General features: G+C 36.5%; 1 protein-coding gene, 1 non-coding gene and 1 pseudogene across 2 annotated transcripts; 1 reads left to right on the top strand and 2 right to left on the bottom strand.

Annotated features, from left to right (window-relative positions):
* Positions 1-8636: 8636 nt before the first annotated feature.
* LOC121757808 lies at positions 8637-9932 on the bottom strand. The gene has a single exon (XM_042153288.1). The coding sequence runs from the start codon at positions 9930-9932 to the stop codon at positions 8637-8639; it is 1296 nt and encodes a 431-aa protein (XP_042009222.1).
* Positions 9268-9374, top strand: LOC121759774. The gene has a single exon (XR_006041720.1). It is a non-coding gene; the product is annotated as a small nucleolar RNA R71 (small nucleolar RNA).
* Positions 9933-19875: 9943 nt separating the features above from the next.
* LOC121759376 lies at positions 19876-23729 on the bottom strand (annotated as a pseudogene).
* Positions 23730-24065: the final 336 nt, after the last annotated feature.

Below are 24065 nucleotides of genomic sequence, written 5' to 3'. Positions count from 1 at the left end.
GAGAATCCTGCAGACATGTTTACTAAGGTGGTGACCTTAGAGAAATTGAAGCTATGCATAGCTTCAATTGGCCTTGGAACTAGAAGAGAAGGTTAGGCGATGCTAAGCGGATGAAGGGATGAGATCACGAGGAAATGGTTGTTTAGGAGTTGTTAGTCTCCAAGTGGGAGATTGTTAATTATGGAGCCTAAAATATCTCCTACCATGTTTAGGATTTGTTTCCTTGAAGTATATTTCCTTGTGATAGATTTATTCCTTAAAAGATATTTCCTTATGGAATATGTTTCCTAGTTTGACTAGAATTAGGGCTCTCTAGTTGCTTATAAATAGAGGTGCTCCCTCATTGTTAAATCATCCTGAAATTATATAGTGAAATCCCTGGCTTGGCATCGCCCCCAGACGTAGATACACATTGTATCGAACTGGGTAAACAACTTCTTGTGTTCATTCTCTTTCATATTCGTGATTGCCTGTGTTTATTTCCCAACAAGGTGTGTTTCAAAGTGTGTAGATCTGTAGGTTTAGAGATGAGTTAGTGTTTTCCGCAATCAAATCTTGAAGTCGACTCCTCATGCATGTTTGTGACGCATAACATATTGTCAATATATACACATTTTCATAATTCTTAAAACGAATTATATTTTAAAACGAAACCATGCATGAATTTTATCTTTATAATTATAATATCATAGCATAGGTCTCCATTTGGACATCATTCTTATACATGAAGTAACAGTCAAGGATAAAAACATTAATTAGTAGTAACATTTTAATACTCTAGGGTCCACAATAAAAGAAAGCATGAAATAAACAAGGAGTAAAAGGCATGAATCAGGTCATTAATGCATGCAAGCTTCAATACCCGCTAAAGTTAATTAAGTATGGCTATCATGCAAGACGATTAATTATTCGATAACCAACATTCAATACGAATATACAATAGAATTGAAAGATAAATTTACGTCATGGGGAAAGGAAAAAGGTGAATGATTTTAAAATTTTGTTATAATATACTACTACCATTGAATTGAAAGATTAATTTGTGCTTAGGCATTTTCAATTATTACATCAAACTTAAACCCATTTTTTAGTGTTAATAGTATCTCACCTGTGCTATGCATGACACATTATATTTTCATCCAAAATTTATATAATTCCAAATAATTATGTAGCACAAATATTAAATGAAATATCATTTATTGAAATTAATCCATAAATATTAGTAATAAAAATCTTTTACATATCTAATACTACAAAAACTAAACTACAAACACACATCAACAATATAATTAAAAAAATATATAATTCAATAATGAAACATTGTTACCGATAAATGAAAAAAACAATTAAAAACTTATAATGAAAATTATTAAATGTTGAATAGTATACTTGATGCGATATTTTAGAGTTCTTAATCAAAGTATACAGATTATCAAGTTCAATTATTTTGTCTTTAATAATACTACACTACTGCAAGAATACAGTATCGTAGTAGTATTTCAAGTGTCGATCCACAGGGAGGCGAGATTGCTTACACTTAATATGACTACACAAAGCATATAAAGATTTGGTTTTGATTTTGAGATGGTTAACTAACGTAAGCTACTGAAATGAGATTTTTAACACGAGAAAGACAAGTCACTCCAAGTTGCTCCCTAAGCTTGCGTTGTTTTACACCATTTACAATGAAGCATACGGCGGGATTATAATTATCAACCTAATCGCGTGCACTGAACATGTCTACGACGTATAGTTCACAGTCAGCTGAACACTTGTTCCATGAACCAACTTTCAACGACATTTAATTCCTGCGGATGCGCGGGAACAAACGTCGTCTACTATAATTACTTACCTAATCCACTATCAATTTATCCCCTGAACAGTTCTAATTCGATAGTATACCAACAAACGATCAATCCTAAGCTATGTTAAAGAGACGATAGTTAAGATTTAACAACACTACATCATTAGCCAAAAACGTAGCATTTTAATTATCAAACACATTGTTGGTATCAAACGTACGATTCAAGGTGTTAAAACAAATATACAAGCCAAGATTACAACTTGGAGCAACAAAGAGAGTCTAGCCTATACACATGGTAGAATGTAGAAACAAAACCATAGGTGTGTGGCTCTCGTCGAGTGGAGTCGGGATTCGGGAATAGATGGTCGGAATAATGGCCGGAATGCCTTCCTTCTCTTCTTCATCTCCTCCTTTCTCTCTGTTTTTCTCTCTAATATCGTGTGTCGAACCCCCTGCTAGACGTCCTTTTCCTTCTTTTTAATCCCCCAAAACCGCTGGGAAGAAACCGCCTATATGCAGTTGGAATCACCATGCCCGACCGGGAGAAATTGGAAGTGGAAATCGCCCGACCGGGCGTAAGGATTCTGGATGGCTTCGCGGGAAACGCCCGACCGGGCGTTCCGAAAGATGAAATCGCCCGACCGGGCGATTAATCTGGACTCCAAGTTCCCTTCAAATATGACCCGGCCGGGTGTATTTTCAACCCCACAAATTCACCCGGCCGGGTGACTCATTTTCCGAGCTTTCTGGATTCACGACGCCATTTGCACAACCTTTTCACCATCCGAGCTTCATTCCTACACCATAAACATACCTTTGCAAGCATCAAACTATATAAATCATGTAAAGTTAGGGGAATAGAACTGTACAATTTGATTCACATCAAATACCCCCAAACTTATTTGCTTGCTCGTCCTCGAGCAAGATCACAATAAACATAAAACTTTAAAGCTCAGCTCACAAAAGTTTTTCAAAAGTTTTCTTAAGAGCGAATCACGTAGGGACGTGAATGACAAAATCTAAACCCCAACATTTCCAATCAAGATTTCCCACTCTCAAGAACAATCACTCATCCACCTAGAATTTTAAGTCAAGGTGCACATCAAAATAAGTCCAAGCATAAGATCATACAACTCAAACCGTCATCATTGACTCATCAAGCATTACTTACCACATAGACTTGCGGATTTCAAATCAAACTTCAAAAACTCTACCAAGTTATTTACAAAACATCCACAAGCATCAACAATAAGGTCCAAGGTCTTAATTAAAGGTTGTAATGGGGCTAGGGATGAGGTAGGATAAATATGGATAGTGAGCTCAAAAGCTACACATTTGAGTGCCAAATTCTTTCCTCCTACAACCTCCTTCCAAAGATCGAACAACAAAATATTACAACCAAACTCGAACTCCCCCAAACTTGAGATCTATTCTAGACAAGATTACATCAAACAAATATAGAAGCTCTATCTTTATTCCATCAAACTTATTCTTTTTCTTTTTTTTTCACTTCTCTTTTTTTTTCTTTCTTTTTTTTTGTAAAGACCTCGACTTTTGCGAATTTGGAGGTCGTCTTTTTCTTTCTTTTCTAAGAACTTCATTCTCTTCACACTACATTAAGTCTAGAAATGACTACTCTTTACAATTCACCACCCCACACTCCAAACTCAAAACACAAAGCTCAACTTGTATTTAGCACCCAAATAGTAGCGCGGTCTCTTGATGAGGCTAAAATTAGGCTTATTTAAGTAGCTCAGTGATCGGCTAAGTGTTTACACAAAGAATAGGGAATTAAGCTCAAGGTGGCTTCTAGGGGATCATTAGATGGACTAGGCATGTGATCATTTGGCCATGGAGTTCATCCTAGTGCCTTATCCTCCCAAATCGTTAACACAAACGAACGCAAGCACTTCACTCGGTAAAGCAAATCAACCCAAAATAATTTCCACAAGACATGCGATTTTCATACTCTTCTCAACTCAAGAAATCGGTTGTAATCACAACATGCTCTTTCAATTAAATTCATGCACCCATTCCATTCATCCTAAGCTTCAAAGTTCAAGTAAAATTAAGCAAGATTTCCCAACCAGAAAGCCGAAGATAAAGCATGCACCCGTCAACTACATAGATTCAAAACATCTTTATCATGCAATACACCCAAAAATATACATCACAAATCATTCACAACCCCCCCAAACTTGAATGCATAATTGTCCTCAATGCATGCAAAGAAGACAAATAAAGTAAAGGGAAAGAAAACTCCCCCAAACTTGAGATGACGTCCATAGTGCATTCGGGTGGGATGGTGGGTGTAAAAATCCTTTGCAGGTGTGCTTCCTCCTAAGCTCCAATCCTAACTCCCAGTTGCTCCTACAAAAAAGAAACAAACCTACAAAAAGAAACACTCAATTCAAAATAAATGTTAGAGGAAAGAATTGAGCAAACAAAACCTCCAACACATGAAACCAAAAAAAATAAAAACATAAAAACTTGGGTTGCCTCCCAATCAGCGCCTTTGTTTATAGTCGTTGGCTCGACCTCCTTCATCCTTGGTCTACACTTTCGGATTCTCTAGTGTGACCACCTCTTCTGTCTCCATGCCACCTTCAACTCCAACATAAGCCTTCAAGCGTTGGCCATTCACCTTCTAAATGCTCCCGTTCTTCTCATCCTGAACATCCACAGCACCATAGGGGTATACCTTGTGCACCACATAAGGCCCCCACCATCTTGACTTGAGCTTGCCAGGAAACAGTTTAAGCCGAGAGTTGTACAAAAGGACCCGTTGTCCCTCATGGAATTGACGAGGCTTAATGGCTGCATCATGTACCCTCTTAACACGCTCTTTGTAGAGATCAACACTCTCGTATGGATGAAGCCTAAACTCGTCCATTTCATTCATATCACACATTCTCTTCTCGGCTGCAGCATCATAATCCAAATTAAGCTTTTGCAAAGCCCAAAAAGCTTTATGCTCAAGCTCTACCGGCAAATGGCAAGCCTTTCCAAAAACCAACTTGTATGGTGAAGTTCCAATCGGGGTCTTATACGCTGTTCGATATGCCCACAAAGCATCATCTAACTTTTGAGCCCAATCCTTCCGAGACGGCCTTACAACTTTCTCAAGCACCCGCTTTATCTCACGATTGGAGACTTCAACTTGACCACTCGTTTGGGGATGATAAGGGGTAGCAACCTTATGTTGGACACCATACTTACCTAGGAGGTTCTCAAATAACTTATTGCAAAAATGAGTTCCTCCATCACTGATAATGGCTCGTGGTGTCCCAAAGCGGTTAAAGATGTGATTCTTGATAAACTTCAACACCACTTTGGCATCATTGGTCGCCGAGGCCACTGCCTCTACCCACTTAGAAACATAGTCAACAGCAACGAGAATGTATTGCTGCCCATTAGACTTGGGAAACGGTCCCATGAAGTCTATTCCCCAAACATCGAAAAGTTCTACCTCGTGAATATTATTCATCGGCATTTCATTTCTCCACGAGATATTGCCGGTTCTTTGGCAACTGTCACATCTCTCTACATAGGCTTTTGCATCCTTGAAGATCGATGGCCAATAGAATCCTGACTGAAGCACCTTAAATGCGGTTCGACGTGCTCTAAAGTGGGCGCCATACAACGAATCATGGCATGCAGACAAAATCTGAAGGTGCTCATGCTCTCCCACACACCTTCGAATCACTCCATCACTACAAATACGGAAGAGAAACAGATCTTCCCAAACATATGCGCGGGTGTCACTCAAAAACTTCTTCTTTTGGTTAGATGACAACCCTTCTGGTATAATGCCCGTGACAAGGTAGTTTGCCAGATTAGCAAACCACGGCACATATGTTTCCCGAGCTTCCACTTGCAACACTTGCTTGTCGGGAAATTTCTCATTGATCCTTCTCTTTCTTTCATCTTCCGTCTCTTCCAATCCTTCTAGTCTCGAGAGATGATCAGCTACCAAGTTCTCGGTCCCCTTTTTGTCTTTAATCTCCACGTCAAACTCTTGTAGTAGGAGGATCCACCTCACCAACCGAGGCTTTGCATCTTTCTTGTTCATCAAATACTTGATAGCTGAATGGTCCGTGAAACTACCACCTTCGTGCCCAGTAAGTATGCACGAAACTTCTCAAAGGCGTACACTACTGCTAACATTTCCTTCTCCGTCGTGGTGTAATTCAGTTGAGCTTCATTGAGTACTTTGCTAGCATAGTAGACGACATGTAGGACCTTATCTCTCCTTTGGCCTAGAACGGCCCCCACAGCATAGTCCGAAGCATCACACATCAATTCAAATGCCTCAAGGCATTTCTCATCAAAGACGAACTTGGCATCCTTCTCGAGTAAGTTGCAAAGTGGCTTTGCAATCTTCGAAAAATCTTTTATAAATCGTCGGTAGAATCCCGCATGTCCAAGGAAACTACGGATGCCCTTCATATTCGTTGGGGGAGGTAACTTCGAGATCACATCAATCTTCGCCTTATCCATCTCCAACCCCAACTCTGACACCTTGTGTTCCAACACTATGCCCTCCTTGACCATGAATTGACACTTTTCCCAATTGAGCACGAGATTTGACTCCTCACATCTTTGTAAAACCCGTCTCAAATTTTCCAAGCAGAGGTCAAATGATGATCCAAAGACGGAGAAGTCATCCATAAAGATCTCCATTATGTCTTCATTCATGTCAGAAAATATTGCCATCATGCAACGTTGAAATGTCGCCGGTGCATTACACAAACCAAAAGGCATCCGGCGGAAGGCATACGTACCAATCGGACATGTGAATGTCGTCTTATCTTGATCTTCCGGGGCAATTGCAATCTGATTGTACCCCGAGTATCCGTCTAAGAAGCAATAATGGGAATAACCCGCAATCCTATCGAGCAACTGATCTAGAAATGGCAACGGAAAGTGATCTTTTCTCGTCGCCGTGTTCAATTTCCTATAATCCATGCAAACTCTCCATGAGTTCACCAATCGAGTTGCCAAAATTTCATTCTTTTCATTCACGGTCACGGTTATTCCCCCTTTCTTCGGTACACATTGCACCGGGCTAACCCACTCACTATCGGAAATGGGATAGATCATCCCATATTTCAATAGTTTCTTCACCTCCTTTTCCACCACTTCTTGCATAAATGGGTTCAACCTTCTTTGTCTTTCTCTTACCGGTTTAGCTCCCTCTTCCATCAAAATTTTATGCATGCATATAGCGGGGCTAATCCCTTTGATGTCGGCAATAGACCATCCTAGAGCTTTCTTGTGTGACTTCAGTAGCTCTATCAACTTCGATTCCTCTTCATCATTCAACATCGCCGATGTCACAACCGGTAAAGATTCATCCTCACCAAGGAATGCGTATTTCAGATTTGTCGGGAGTGGCTTCAATTCTAGCTTTGGTGGTACTTCAATTAAAGGCTTCACATCCGCCACAAAAGTATCCACCACACTTTCATTCTCGACACTTGGTTGTTCAACTTGATAATCTTCACTTTCATCAAAATCAAAGTCTACTTTAAAAGTCGAACCAAAGTCTCTTTCCAAGCTCCCCTTATCATATACGCTTCCTTCTATACTTGCCGAGCAACGCATCTTGTCAAAAATGCACTTGTCGAGGACATCAACTCTAAAGCACGCTTTTGCATCACTAGGATGCTTCATCGCTTTCTCCACATTAATGGTAACTTGCTCACCATTAATTCTAAACGTGCCAGAGTTGTCCTTAGCTCCTAGCAACACGTCCCCCGTGGCGAGAAACGGTCTGCCAAACAGAATTGGCACTTCTTTGTCTTCGGGCATATCCAATACTATGAAATCAACGGGGATGACGAACTTGTCCACCTTGACCAAGACATCCTCTACTATCCCCAAGGGCTTCACAATGGAGTGATCAGCCAATTGTAGAGCAATGTCGATGGGCTCCATTATGTTCTCCAGTCCAATGGCACGCGCCGTTTTCAACGCCATCAGCGAGATCCCCGATCCTTGATCCAACAGACATTTGGTGAAAATTGTATTGCCTATCTCACAAGGAATCACGCAACTTCCCGGATCCCTCTTCTTCATTGGCATCATTCCTGAAATCAGTTGTGAGCAATTCATGCTCAAAGCTACTATCCCCTCATCTTGCAATTTCTCCTTATTTGCCATCATGTCCTTGAAAAACTTGGAGAACTTGGGAAAATTAGTGAAGAGGTCTACCAACGATACATCCACATTCACTTTTCGAATCACGTTCATCATCCACTCGAAGCTTTTCTCCTTAGGAGCTCTCTTCTTCCTCTTCGGTGGATATGGTGGAGGAGGAATGTGATCGGGGAAGTTGAACTTGCTTTTTGGGTCTAATGCCGGACTTGTCATCATCTGTCCCTTTGATTCCATCTCTACTTTCTGCTTTTCCTTCTTTTCTGCTGAAAACCTGTCGCTTATCTCGGATTCTACACCATTTTCCTTGCTGCCGGATACAGTCTATTCTTGACCATGTTGGGCACCCTGTACCAACGCGGGACTTCCCTTACATGCCTCGTCCGCCCCTGCGTGCGAGGAATGCAAGCCTAACATCTCATCCGCCCCTGCGTGTGAGATGCCGGAAGTGCCTTGGCCGTCCATTGATGGTGTCGAATCCAACTCACGACCACTTCTCAAGACCACCGTCTTACACTGTTCATTGCCTCTCGGGTTGGGCACAGTATTACTTGGGATGGTGTTAGGAATCCTTGTATGTGATGATGTAGCTAGCTGCCCGATCTGCGTCTCAAGATTCCTCATTGTCGCCTCCATCTGACCAAACTTTTCCACCGTCTTCTCTTTGAAGTTTTCATTCTCCTTGACTCTTAGTCATGAAAGAGAGAATCTGTCCCAATTGATCCTCGACCGATGGCTTCTTCTCATAACCCGGGGGTTGAGTGTTGTTCCTCCATTGATTACCCGAGTTGTTGCTAGGACCAGCTTGATTCCATCCCGTTTGTTGAGGCCTCCAATTTTGCTGATTGTTGTATTGGTTGCCTTGATTGAACCCTTGGCGATTGTTGCCAATATAGTTCACATCCTCGACGCGTGGTCCTTGAAGACTTGGGCATTGATCAGTATGATGCCCACCTTGGCACAACCCACACTTCATAACGGTCACTGCTTGAGGTTGAGGAGTTAGTTGAAGAGATTTCACTGCTTTCGTCATTGAAGACATCTGGGTACTAATGTCCGCCAATTGAGCCTCAATGGCTGTCACTCTTTCCGCGTCTTTGGTAGCACCAAATGTATCTCCTACCTTCTCAGCCGCTCTTCTTGGATTATGCCAATTCCTTTGATTGTTGGCCAACCTTTGGAACAAGGCTCTCACCTCATCATGCGTCAAATCATCCAAGTTCCCGTTTGAGCCTGCAGTGACTAGTCCCGTGCCCTCATTGTTGAGACCTTTGTAGAATTTTAAAAGGTCATGCCCCGGAGCTAGTCCATGACTTGGGCATTTCCTTATCATCTCCGTGAATCTCTTCCATGCTTCCGCAAAAGACTCATCATACTTCTGTCGGAATGAAGTGATCTCCTCTCTCAACTTCTCAATCTTCATTGGAGAGTTGTATTCCAAGAGGAACAAAGTCTTCAACTCTTGGAATATTGCTATGTTGTAGCCCGGTAGAGAGTCATACCATGCTCTTGCTTTCTCCCTCAACGAGAACGGAAATAGGGCCCTCTTAATCCGATGATGCTCCACGTTTGGAGGTCTATGCGAGTTAGTTAGCTCATAAAAGGCATTGAGGTGGCTCACTGGATCTTCCTCATCCCGTCCGTGGAAAAGATTTCCTCCATTCACCAAACTAATGTAGTGAGGTGGAATGTTGACGTTGTCGTTTGCATAAGCGAACTCCCCCGGGTACTCAATTCCCGACCTAAGAGTATCGCCAAACCTTCCCACGGGTGGTGGAATCTCATTGTTCTCTGCCATTGATTCGGTATCCGACTCTTGATCTCTTTCTGCACTTAACCCAAAGAGTGAGTTACTTCTGATTGGACTCGGATAGTCCGGAAAAATCTCAAACTCTGAATCTCTGACCCTTCTTCTTCTTTGATAACAGAGTAGTCCAAACGGCGGTGTACCCTGTGATCGCGTGTGCATTCACTATTTTTATTATTTTTTTATTATTACCTACACAACAGAAAATACACCAAGCACAAACAATATATTTCCTAATTACCGAAAGCGAGACCTCTCGACAACTTCGGGGTAAGTACTATAAAAAGTGTGTGCTTAAGTGAAACTAAACTACCTAAACTAGAATTAAGAAAATGTCACCTTGAAAAAACACTCCTTCGTCTTCAAGTCCAGATGTGGTAGATAGCTATCACCTCCAAAGAAAACGAAATGAGTACCTACAAAACTCAAAAAGAAAAATCAAACAAAATAAAATAAAAACTAAAATAATTAAGCATAAACAAGCTATTGCCTCCCCGGCAACGGCGCCAAAACTTGGCGCGATATTTTAGAGTTCTTAATCAAAGTATACAGATTATCAAGTTCAATTATTTTGTCTCTAATAATACTACACTACTGCAAGAATACAGTATCGTAGTAGTATTTCAATTGTCGATCCACAGGGAGGCGAGATTGCTTACACTTAATATGACTACACAAAGCATATAAAGATTTGGTTTTGATTTTGAGATGGTTAACTAACGTAAGCTACTGAAATGAGATTTTTAACACGAGAAAGACAAGTCACTCCAAGTTGCTCCCTAAGCTTGCGTTGTTTTACACCATTTACAATGAAACATACGACGGGATTATAATTATCAACCTAATCGCGTGCACTGAACATGTCTACGACGTATAGTTCACAGTCAGCTGAACACTTGTTCCATGAACCAACTTTCAACGACATTTAATTCCTGCGGATGCGCGGGAACAAACGTCGTCTACTATAATTACTTACCTAATCCACTATCAATTTATCCCCTGAACAGTTCTAATTCGATAGTATACCAACAAACGATCAATCCTAAGCTATGTTAAAGAGACGATAGTTAAGATTTAACAACACTACATCATTAGCCAAAAACGTAGCATTTTAATTATCAAACACATTGTTGGTATCAAACGTACGATTCAAGGTGTTAAAACAAATATACAAGCCAAGATTACAACTTGGAGCAACAAAGAGAGTCTAGCCTATACACATGGTAGAATGTAGAAACAAAACCATAGGTGTGTGGCTCTCGTCGAGTGGAGTCGGGATTCGGGAATAGATGGTCGGAATAATGGCCGGAATGCCTTCCTTCTCTTCTTCCTCTCCTTCTTTCTCTCTGTTTTTCTCTCTAATATCGTGTGTCGAACCCCCCTGCTAGACGTCCTTTTCCTTCTTTTTAATCCCCCAAAACCGCTGGGAAGAAACCGCCTATATGCAGTTGGAATCACCATGCCCGACCGGGCGAAATTGGAAGTGGAAATCGCCCGACCGGGCGTAAGGATTCTGGATGGCTTCGCGGGAAACGCCCGACCGGGCGTTCCGAAAGATGAAATCGCCCGACCGGGCGATTAATCTGGACTCCAAGTTACCTTCAAATATGACCCGGTCGGGTGTATTTTCAACCCCACAAATTCACGCAGCCGGGTGACTCATTTTCCGAGCTTTCTGGATTCACGACGCCATTTGCACAACCTTTTCACCATCCGAGCTTCATTCCTACACCATAAACATAACTTTGCAAGCATCAAACTATATAAATCATGTAAAGTTAGGGGAATAGAACTGTACAATTTGATTCACATCATACTTTGTATATAAACCCACACATAAACTGACATTACAAAACTAATTTAAACAATCATAAATTTTAAAACATTAATTATACTCTCAATCTGTTGAATTTTGGAATTGAATGATTACATAGAAAATTATAAAGTTGGTAGATTTTAGGAATATTTTTCTTATATATTTATTTAATTATATATATTTTATTTGATTACATTCTGAATATGTATTTTAATTAATTTTATACTCCTTATTTACTAATACTATTAGTACAAAATATAAAGGATGGGATGGGATGAGATGAGGTGAGACCTCTTAGTATCTGAATATTTAAAATGTGATAAGATTAATTTTAGAAATGTATATCATCAATTGATTTATTATTTGATGCACAAATATTTTTCATGTAAATATTTAAATCATTTGACTGTATTTTGCATGATATATCTTAAATTAACTTATTATTAGATGTTTTATTACTTTGTATAATGCAAAGTATATCATCAATTGATTTATTATTTGATGCACAAATATTTTTTGTGTAAATTTTTAGGGTTTAACATTTGATAACTTTATTAGCCGATATAATCTAGCAAAAACAACTTCCATTCTCATTTTCTTCGCCAAATATTTATGTGACTTTTTTTCTGGACAACAAACATCTTCCTACCCAAGCTTTACTCGTCGGTCAGCTCAATCAGGTACTTCTCTCCCTTTCTCTATTCAACAAACAAAGAAGCAATAGTTTAAATGAAAATTTTACAACATTAGAAAAAAAAACATACTCAATTAGAAAAAAAACATACTCAACATTAGAAAAAAAAACATACTCAACATTAGTGCTATAGTTCAACATAATAAACATAGATATTGTACAAAAATAGCAAAAAAAAATGAAATCGGATAGCTTTTGCAGAATGGTTGGAGCTAATTCAATCTCAATAATGAGATGAAGCATTGTTGAAGTTATCCCTAGCAAGAAAGAATTTCCATCAATTCTTCAAGCTTCTTTGCTTGGTAGAACTCAATTATTTTGTAGAACAAAGTCGAATCAAATTTCGTATTTCCGTTTCAGTAAATCATCCTTGTACAAGTCAAATTTATAGAAAATGGGTAGCTTTTCGTATTCTTAGTGAATATAATCCAATATTATTTGTTATAAATTAAATTAATAACAAATGAGTTACAAATTGTTTGACCTTTCACATTATAATCTATTAGTAATAAAAAAGAATTTGAATCAATTGATTTTGTATTGTTGTTGCCGGTTTGTGTACAATTGCACCATAATGATGGAAACTTATTTTCTCTAATTAATATGCATTCAATTGTAGTAAAAGAATTCTAAATGGATGTGTACATTTCTTATTTTCTTGTAAAAGATTCAAATTCATTAGGAAAATCACAATTTTAATTATCATCGAGATGAATGAATGCACACAACACAAGCAAAACTAAGCAATTAATTCAGCATAGAGACAGCACAAACAATAACCAATTTGAAACTGATGCATTTAATTCTGTGAAAATATGAATTAACCATTTTGCATTTAAAATTGAAAAATGAATCATTTAAACTCTCTCTATATATTACTCCATTTTTTCAGAAAAACGGTTGTTTTTAGTTTAAGTTTTAATATGGCCCCGCTTAGTAAAAACAAACGAAGGAAGTTAGGATTCAGCTAAAATATAAATATGTGGAAAATAATAATGTACATTATTTTTGTAAAATGGAAAAATGACTCTAATAGTGAGACTAAAAAATAAAGCAAATTTACATCACGCAAATCAAAAAAACCTAAAGAATGTATAATCACCACTTCTCCTAATGATATTTAAGATATTGTTTATCAAAAGCTATAATTTAAGATTGCACTGGTGAGACACTTCCTAGTCGAGCTCATTTGTTGCAATATAGTGCCCCTATAAACTAAAACCCAAACCTTAAAACCTAAATCATAAACCCTTAACTTTAAAATATACTCATCATGGCCAACAAATGAGCCAAATATCAATAAAATTCTCCCTCCGTCCCAGTTCAAAAATTTAGCATTGTACAAAATAATTTAAAAATTAAATAAATTCACAAATAATACCATACACTACTATTTGTGATGATAAATCTAAAATTAAAATTAAAGTATTTATATAAATATTAGAAATGTTTATAATAAAAATAACATTCACATAAACATGTAAAAGTGTGTAGACAATTGAACTATAATTTATAGTATTTTAAATGGTCCATTTATGGACCATTTAAAATACTATAAATTATGTCTATTGTACTACAATAATATACTAAGATTATCAAATTGATAATTTTGTAGGAGTATTCATTTAAATATTTAAAATTAGATTACTATCACAATTAGACATACTGGAATAAAATTCCTGAACCCGTAGTAGGTAGTATTCTAACTATACTACTATAGTACAAATTTACAATAAAAAAATGAACAAAAATACATAGAATATAAATTACAATGAAAATAATAAAACAAATCGAACTATAAATTGAGTCGAGGAAAACCCTCTTTCCGGCCCGCAAGACAAATTACTTCCAGCTATTTGCTCTCGGATTGACATATTGTTCCCATAGATAAAAGAACTTTCTCCTAATATGTAGAAACACCCCAAACTGTTAGACACTGATGAACTTGATGAAGCTTCGGGAATCAAGCAATATAATGCTCCTAAAATGCACACTAAAATATAGAAAACTTTAGAAAGGAGGAAGAATGCTATTGTTGATGTGTAATCCATCTACAAATCAATGCTTTTCATAGGTACAAAATAAGAATGCGAGAGGTTATGTAATTAAGTCGCCTTAAACCATAAAGTAAAGTTAAAGCAACGAAGGTTACAAGAAATGAAATGTCTCTTCATTATCATCCTCCACTACTCAAGCCATTATTCTCATAAGAGATCTCTCTTTTTATTTTATTTTTCTCTTAATTTCTTTGCACAATTAGTTAGATGTAATTTAACGCACATGACTTGATATGCATGATTGAATTGAGACATAACATTAGTGATGGATCATAATATTAAATTATTTCAATCCCACATTAAATCCAACGAGATTTAAATTAAATTACTATTAAATTATTCAAAGCCATAGTTTCATAATAGTATTGCTAAATAGATTTTTTTTTCATGCATCATGTATGTCGATATATGTTTTATGGGGTAGTAATATTTACTATAGTGAAATGGCCTGTTAAATAGATAAAATCTTTTCATCTCTCTAATTATCACACAATAAATACAACCTTTTTATTTTTAGAATTTTATTAGAAATTTTATAATGACATTCTTGTTATTTTCTCCAAAACTCAAGGAAGATAGAAGGAAATTGTCTAACGGTTGTTGCATAGGAATAAATTCTCATCACCATATATAACCGTCCAATTATATATATGATCATGATTCTAATCAATTAACCAATTTAATAATTTTTGTTTATTGCGTTTACATCCTTTTCATAAAATAGTTATACAAAAACTCTCAAAACTCCCCTTTTATATATGTATAGATTTTATATCAAAAAGTAATTTTACTCCAATTATTTATACCAAACTCAAATTTATATTTATGAGTCTCACAAAATTTTTGCAGTAGCTACAATACACATCCATATTTATATTTAATATTGTTTCATAAAAAAAGTACAAAAATAAGTTTGGATTTGCATTATGATTGGAGAAATTTCTACACCAAAAATGAAATTTGGTATATGATTGGAGATGATTTTAGAAATATATTATTTGGTCACGGTGTATTCATTCAATAATACAATAAAATATGCCACCACATGGATCACGTAGGTGGGCATTTTTTCTTTGAGAAGGAATGCAAGGGGGTTTCTTAAAATTCAACCCATGTTACTATGTTAGTAGTTAACATTTATTTTATTAGGGAAAAGTTGAATCCAAACAAAACATACACAAATTGATGAGCAATATATGATGGAATTTCATTAACAAAAATATGGTACTTGCGTGGGGAGGGCCGAGGTTATTGGATTCCACGTTGATTGCATGTCACCAACTCAATATTATTATGTGCTTTTACAAAAGTGATAATAGTTGGCTTAGCTTACGTGACTTCCAACTAACCTCACTTAATTATTCACAATCTCCCCCATCACATAATCGTTTTTAAATGAGTTTACATCTGTTATATTTTATGTGACGTCATTTTAATTTCTATTTGAAATAAAATAACTAAATGATAGTATAAGCATAAAGTTTACTACTTATTTTGAAATAAATTAAAGTACTATAATAACTAGTTTGACAAAATATTTATGAAATTAACCCATACAGAATAGAACGCAATAGTTAAAGCCCAATATATCATCCAAGTCCAACAGTTTGAGCCCATGAAACCATTCATAAATCATAATTAAACACAAGAACAGTCGAACTTTTAACTATATCCATTAATTTTGATAGAGAAATCGAAATATTTAATGAGTTATTTGCAGTGCTCAGATTATGTCAGCATAAATAGTGGGTAATTCACCCTATATTTTTACTCCCAAAAATAGTTTTCTAAAAATCAATTGCATCAAGAGAAGGAGATGTCAGCATGAAATGTACTCAGTTGATAAAAGGCAAATTAAACCCTTTCTCCAGCAAATAGTCCAATAGCTCGAATCGACTATAGAAGAATATATCTACATTAACTTTTATGTTAGTTTGTGTGAGTGTGTAACAAAATATTGATAACACTCTTGAGTTGATTTGGTTGTTAACATTGAGTGATGTGATATTCTCAAATAGACGATTATAACATGAATAAATGAAAAAAGAGTTTCATCAATCCGGCCAAATTAAAATAGACGTAATTGAATAACATGACCTAGCTTGAAACCTATTACATAGAAACCCTAGCTAGTACGTAGAGAAACCCTAATACATGGATAAAAATTAAAAGGAAACAAACCCTACTAAATCATACTTAAAACATTATTATAAACTAGCCCCATGATTCTAATCATGGGGTTTCCCCGATTGGGGAGCCACTCCCGTTTGGTACAAACGGGATGGTGGGCTGGACCGGGGTGCACTGGACCCCGGGAAATGAGCAAAACGAGGGTGATCCAAAAGCAAAACCGCTTGGGCCGGGAAAAGATCCAATAGAACCCGAGCTAGGAGATGTTCCGCCAAAACTACCGAAGGTCTGAGGCTGATCGACTTCCTTGAGAGTTCTTGCTCCATTCACATCCATTGCGAGTGCACCGAGTAACAAGGTGAGGCCGAGGAGAGCCTTACCCAAACCCACCTCCATCTCTTCAAATATCTTTAGTTAATTCACTCTTTTTGTGTGTAGGTGGTGCGTGTATTTGTGTTTTGCTTGAGGTAATTATACCCTTATTTATATCAGAGGGATTTGTATTGTTGGGTGCATGGTGCATTGGTCATATAAGTTGGTTTTGAATTACTAGTATAGATGGAAATGAAGAAATGAATGGAGTGGTAGATGTGTGGGATTGAATGCAGCTACTCCTAATTTATGACCATTCAATGTCTTCCTCATTTATGAAACCATATAATGTGAGCTAGTGTACATGCTACTACATTTTTGTGTTATTATTTATTTGCTCGTACCTATTTTAGTAGTGGTGAATTGCAGTGTTATATTATGGTACTCTTTCTAGTGTCATAAGTGGAGACGTGGTTCCAGATGACATATTTTCAATATTATTAGGTGGTTATACTCCCTCCGTTCCTCTGTAGCTGAGTCGTATTCTTTTTTGGGTTGTCCCACTGTAGCAGAGTCATTTCCTTTTTTGACAAAAGTACTTTACTCTCTTTTCATCTCTCTACCTTTTTTTTCCTTTCTACTTTATTCTCTTTTTACTTAATTCATTTAAAACAATTTTTCTTAAATCTCGTACCGAAAAGAAATGCCTCTACTATAGAGGGAGTACCAAGATACAATCTAGAATTGAGTTGTGAGATTAATTTAGTCATAGGGAGCTATGACTAATTATCCCATGATTATCCATCTAAGATTGAGCTGTGTGGTTGAATTTCATGAACCAAACACACTACAAATTTGATTTCGGATACAATCTTGCAAACCGAACACCCCCTTTGAGTTGTAATACGATATTTTTAAGACTTCTTCAATTTGATTGACATGTACAAACCTTTCAAAATCTTGAATTCTCAAATTACCGAATTTCATATTTTATATTTTCAGTCGAGTTGAGGAGTCATCTTTCCGCAAGACGAGAAACGTCCTTTCGGCGAATAGTCTCCAAAAATAAACAGCAACGGCGCGAGTGTTGCAGCATCACTGACAAACGAGCTCCCAAGAATTGGATGATGGCAATGACAGAGCTTTGATAGACGAAGCATACAGAGAGTGAAAGAGAGAGTGTGTATGCAGAGATTGCTTTGGTTGAACAATGCATCGATGACTATTGATAGTTAAAAAAAAGTAGTACTACTAACTTTACACTGCATAGTTGAATTCAACGTTAACAGTTACTCCGTAGTTTAAAATCATGCTATATTCCTTTCATACTCTCTCCGTCCATTAAAAATAGTCTGGATGTCCATAAAAATAGTACTCCCTATTTTAAAAGTGGAAACCTCCTCTCTTATCTTTTATACTTACCGACTTTTTTTCTCCACCTCTCTTACTTTATCAATTTATTATAAAAGTTCGTATCATCACAAATGGGACTATTTTCGTTATCGAAGGGAGTAGTATCCAACCATCACCATCTCATTTTAACGTTTAAACTTGAAAGAGTGAGGATGGAATCGGAAGCATTTAAGTATTCAACTGCCCAGACAATAATACTTTAGATAATTAATAGAGTAACTAGGTCACATCATATTAACCTAATACATGTATGTACTGAATAACAAACTCATAAACTGAGACTTGTTAAGATTATTTATTTAATCATGTAATAGGACATTTTAAATTATTTATGGCAAAATATATGTATAGGTACTTACAGTTTGTTAGTAATTTTTTTGTACAGGACAAATTAAATTAAACAATACAGTATAATTTATAAACTTCAAATAAATTAATTTACATTGCAAATAATTAAAATATTATCACCACTCATTCACCCCAAAATAAATGTATACGGTTTGATGCCCACTAGCTAGAACTAATTTCGACAATTCCAATGTATGTTTTCATGATTTACGAAACTATTGAGTGTGCTATGATTTATTTGCTCGTATAGTCGTATTTCATGCTGTCTTACTATTCAATGAGTGCCTAATTTTAGGGTAAACTTTTTTTTATTAATCCCATAATTGGGAGTACCATTTATAGTCATTTTTGTCTCTTTGGTTCCAAAAAATGACACGTTTCCATTATTATGAGCTGGCTTTAACAATGCATATCATCTCATCAGAATTATGCAACAACTTAATCTTAACTCACCATAGCTGTTACTGTACTACACTTCAACGTCGTCTAAGAAATTGAAATTTACCAGCACACAATGTATGATGCGGGTTTTAATGCAAAATTGGTAAAATAAGAAAGATCGATAAAGAAAAAAGTGATTGAAATATTATTAGTAAAAATGAAACTCACCTAATTAGAGATTGAAACCTAACATAAATCAAGATTAATTTTGATGAACAGACCAAAACGGAAGAATATAACTATATTTTCGTGACAGATGCATTACATTTCAGTAAAGTTCCGAATGCCGAATGGCACAAGATAAATTTTCTCCTCAGAAATATGATTTGAGCTTCTTTTTTTTTTTCTTTTCTACTCCTCAGAAAAGAAAAAAAAAATATATGATTTGAGCTTCTAAATTCCAGTGTGGATATATGGACGACTTTTTTTTAATATATAATTCTGTTAATAATGAATATTACTATTCCCCTTTCACTTCATTCCAAGGCAAATATTTGATGGTGTTCACTAATAAAGATGATCACGACTTGGGAAGAGGGTTTTCTTTATTTAATAAACGTAACAAAATAGTAAAGACATTATCTACTCCATCAATGTGTGTTTGAACAATCGGCATGGAACCCTGCAGGTTTGTATCTTCATTCTTCAGTCACATATTTATCTTGAAGAAAAAATGAGAGAAGGAGATAGGAGGTAAGAAATTTCCACATAATTACAAAGGAAGACTTTCAAATTGAAGTATGTTAGCAAATGATATCGTTTTTCATAAAAGAAGATGATTTACATGTAATTTACTTTTAAGATTTTCTAGTTTTTCCCCAAACTTTGAAAAAATGATGTCTTCATTTTACTTTGAATCAATCTCATATAGAGCATGTAAAATGAAAGACATCATTTTAAAAGATCTACTAAAAGGAAAACAGCAATGTAAAAGTTGGTTTCAAAACAAATTCAGGGGCAAACAGCAAAAACAATATTCACAACTTCCTAGACGACTTTCTCAATACAAGAACAAATAGTCTTCGAAAAGAAGAGAATAACACACACGACACAGAGAATTAATCCATCTGCAGCCTGACTTGAGCCGGTTGGACTATTATCTTCACTACGATAGAGAGCAGAAGAGTCATTGTGGCTACGACATGATGCATTCGATAGCTTGCTTGCAAATCCCAGTCATTGTAGCCCCATGCCCATAAACCTAAACCAGTATTAATCATAGAGCCCAGATAGATGTTATTCGAGACTCTATTTCAATCACATTTAGTATTTAAATTGCTAGCTTACTCAGATGTTTGAAGGTAGAGAATAACCGCAGTAAGAAAAGAAGGAATGACAAGTCAAATAGAATGAATATGGGATAGGAGAAATGTGATTTCATACCTCAATGGGAACTCCGAGTTCTTCTCCCAAAGCCCTCATTCTAGCCAAACCAGTTTGGTGGTTGGGGCCACCTCGACGAACATAAAGGTGCATTCTAGCCGCTTTGAGTTTTGATTCCTGCTCTATTTATGGGTAAATTTATGTCATCCTCAAGAGTAAAAATCAGAAATGTCATCCTAAACAAAAAATATTTTGAGTACCTTCTCTTTCAGAGCTCTGATAATTCCATTGAATGTAGCAGCAACATCAGTGAAGTTGGCAATGCCACCTCCAATTAGAAGAGCTCTCTTACGGCCATCTGGGTCAGCTGTGGCACACTGCAAGCAGCAATGACAGAGAATTATGTTAGAAAAGTATATAGGGAGAAATGTTGAGACGTGAAGTACTCGAACGCAAATCAGAGTTCTCACATCAATAACAACTCTGGCATATTGCAAAACTTCTTCTTCATTTGGAGCTCCACTATACTCAGCATAGTTACCAAGCTCAGATGCATAGCCCAGATCTCCAACCTTTTTTGGGGAAATTTCAAGTAGAAATCAATAAGTATTCTCAGACAATATGGAACATAAGAGAACTTAATGCAAAATTTGGTTTTTGCTTGGTTGGTTGGGCATCAGTGAAGATAAATCTGGAATACTTACTGTATCGGCATATATTACACTTGCACCACCTCCAGCAACCATTGTCCATATACGCCCTTTTGGATTCAAGACAGTAAATTTCAAAGATGCACTGGTCTATAACATGATAAAGAATACAGGTGAGAAGATTAGCAATGAAATGTGCTAAGTACATGTACATATAGGTTCACAATATAGAACCGAAGCTTCAGAAACAAGGTTTACTTTTGTTAATCTAACAGCTATGAAGTTGATTTAAGATCATCTATTTAACTTGAAGTACAACAAGACCATAATATATCATTGAAGTTATATTCCAGTTATCCAGAGTGAAGCATGTTAGTAAACAAGCAAAGCTATGACCATTAGCCAAGGCCACAACATGGATGAACCCTGGGGATGGCAGGGCAGAAAAATCCTACTCTCTTTCAACTATTTAAGTGTGAATGATCATACTCATTGTTTATTTAATAAAGAACCACAGAACAATCATTACTGAACCAATGGTCTAAAAATGAGGTTCTTTCTTTCTCATTTCTAGTTTTAGCACATGGAATGACCTTTGGAACACAATAGGTGGTGGCATTTACTTTCTCATCTGGTGAGTGAATGAAACTCTCTGTTGGACTAAGAACTCTTCCAAAAGGTAGAGGAAACTCGATGTTACCCCACCTGAAACAAATCATAATTTATAAAGAGATAAGCTTTATATTCTAGCAACAAAGTAATTTGAATCATGCTATGAGAACCATGCATCAACATACTTTTTGAAGTTTTTGAAAGCAGCTGTGTCATCCAACTCGCCTCTCATATCTAATGGAAAAGGCTCCCCATTCACTAGTGTAAATGGGTTCATCTCAAGAAAACTAAAATCCAGATCTGTGGATAATAAATAGGATCGATGTCAACTTACCCGGTTAAAAAATCAAAAGATAAAAATCATATGCTTCAATTGCATCAATACAAAGATAACAGAGCAGAAGACAAGGGATGAGGTATGGTATCGGCTGGGGGACAGGGATGAAGAGAAATTGAATAACGTGTTGCTCTATCCTTGATGAATAGTTCCAACAACTTGATCTTTTCATAATTCAAAGTCGTACGAAAACAACTGATGAAGTTGAAGTGTGCTATTAAACTAACAATCAGTTCCATTATGAGTGTAATAACTTGAAATACAGAGAAGACGCCAGTTATAAAATTTCCAATCTTTCCCCGGACCTGAAACAAATGATGAAGAATTTAGTATCAAGAGGACATGAAAATATAGGATAGTATCACTTCATTATGAAAAGGTTGGGTTATACACCGCATCACTTCATCAGAAGATGAAAAAAATCAAAATATTATATAATTATAAACAAATTAATATAGGATATCTCACACCAAATAAAGAGACAAGGTGATTCAGATGTCTACCTCTAATGGCAGTGTAGTAATCAACGGAGCACATACATCCAAGGTCATTGGCTTTTCAGTTGGGAGGGATATTGTTTTGACCTGCAGAACAATAGATTAGTTGGTGTCTATTGTTGCATACCTCATGTTAATTTCGAAAGTAGGGAACCAAACAAAACCATGTTGCAGTAGTCTACCTTGTCCCAGTTCTCTTCAATTTCAATGCCCCCACATTCTGAGAAGCTAATGGTGGATCCTAACCTATCAGATACTATATAGAAAGGTAATACTCTTGATCGTGAGGTACGAAAGGTTCAACAATGAAGGTCGCTATAGGGGCTTTGCAACCACTCATCTCAACCTGGGAAAAATGAAAATCAAGTAAGCTTCCAGTGTAGCATAACTAATATTAATAGAGAAATCTATTAGATTTTTCTATACCTCAACGCCAAGGTGCTCTTTGACAAATGCAGCTACTTGAGCAAGATCCATGTTTAAGGCTACAAGACCACTCTTGCCACGTTTCCCGAACAACATGTCAGGTTTCACAACCAACTTTGTCGATGATAGCCATGGTTCTTTGTTCGTTAATTCAGACAAGTCTGTTGACTGTGTTACCTGAGGGAAAGTACATAGTCATCAGCACAACTAGACATTTACTGAGATCAAAGCAAAAAAACACTTGTGCAACCACTGGGGAAACACAACGTTAGCATAAAAAGCAATAACAACGCAACATATTAGTAACTTTACAGAGCTTAAAATCTTATATCAGATCATATGGCATCCGCAACAACTCAAATCCAGAATCATCTTCATTTGGAAGGAAAAAGAGGAAACATGAGACAGTTGTAGAATTCTTCTTATCCGTAATGATGTGTTCATGTGTTTTATCAATGATTATCTAGTTATTCATCATAGATTCATGATCTAATGTGCGAAACTCATAAATAAGTAATCATCTCACAAATCCAACAACTCTCATAAGTCATATCCCTGATCTAAGTGCAGAATAAAGTGACAGGACAGTGATCACAGCATACTAAAGGGACCAGTGAATCAAAAATCGCGATTCACAATTTTCCGAAACACAAATATATAGGTACGGATCAAAACCCCTAACTAAAAGAATTCCGAATAAACAGAGTAAGGATCCGATCCATTCCTAGGTAATTCCATTTCAAACAAAACATAGGATACAATTGAGATGATAAGTAGAGTATATTTTTTGTGTATACCTGAGCAGAGCATATCTGAAGGTCAATACCACATAATCTCTTCAAATGCTCTTTCAGCAGTCTCTTGGAGTCGTACTCTCTGATCTTCTTTCTCGCCATTTCAGACCTAATTCGAGAAGAGAAATTTCGGAATAAGGGTTTAAATTCGCTGACCTTTCTTAATTAGGGATTCAATTCACTGACCTTTCGTAATTATGGATTCAATTCACTGACCTTTCGTAATTTGGGATCGAGGCATGTGTATTCTCCGTAATAAGGGATTTCTGATATTTTAGCTTATTTATGTATTTTTTTAATATTATTTCTCTCCAACCATTTATCAAACGTCTAAATTACCCCTTTAAATTTGTTTTTTGTTTGCTAGTTTCGTGCCTCTAAAATAAATCTCCAAGAGCAAATGGTCTCTTATTTCCTTGACATACTCGAATCATGAACCATAAAT

The sequence above is a fragment of the Salvia splendens genome, chromosome 12 (assembly GCF_004379255.2).
Source record: "Salvia splendens isolate huo1 chromosome 12, SspV2, whole genome shotgun sequence".
Classification (NCBI taxonomy): Eukaryota; Viridiplantae; Streptophyta; class Magnoliopsida; order Lamiales; family Lamiaceae; genus Salvia; species Salvia splendens.
Note: the sequence above shows the minus strand (reverse complement) of the source record. Positions and strands in the feature narration are given on the sequence as shown.

Coding starts and splice junctions, on each gene's coding strand:
- LOC121757808 (XM_042153288.1), bottom strand. CDS start 9,932: ATGCACACGCGATCACAGGGTACACCGCCGTTTGGACTACTCTGTTAT.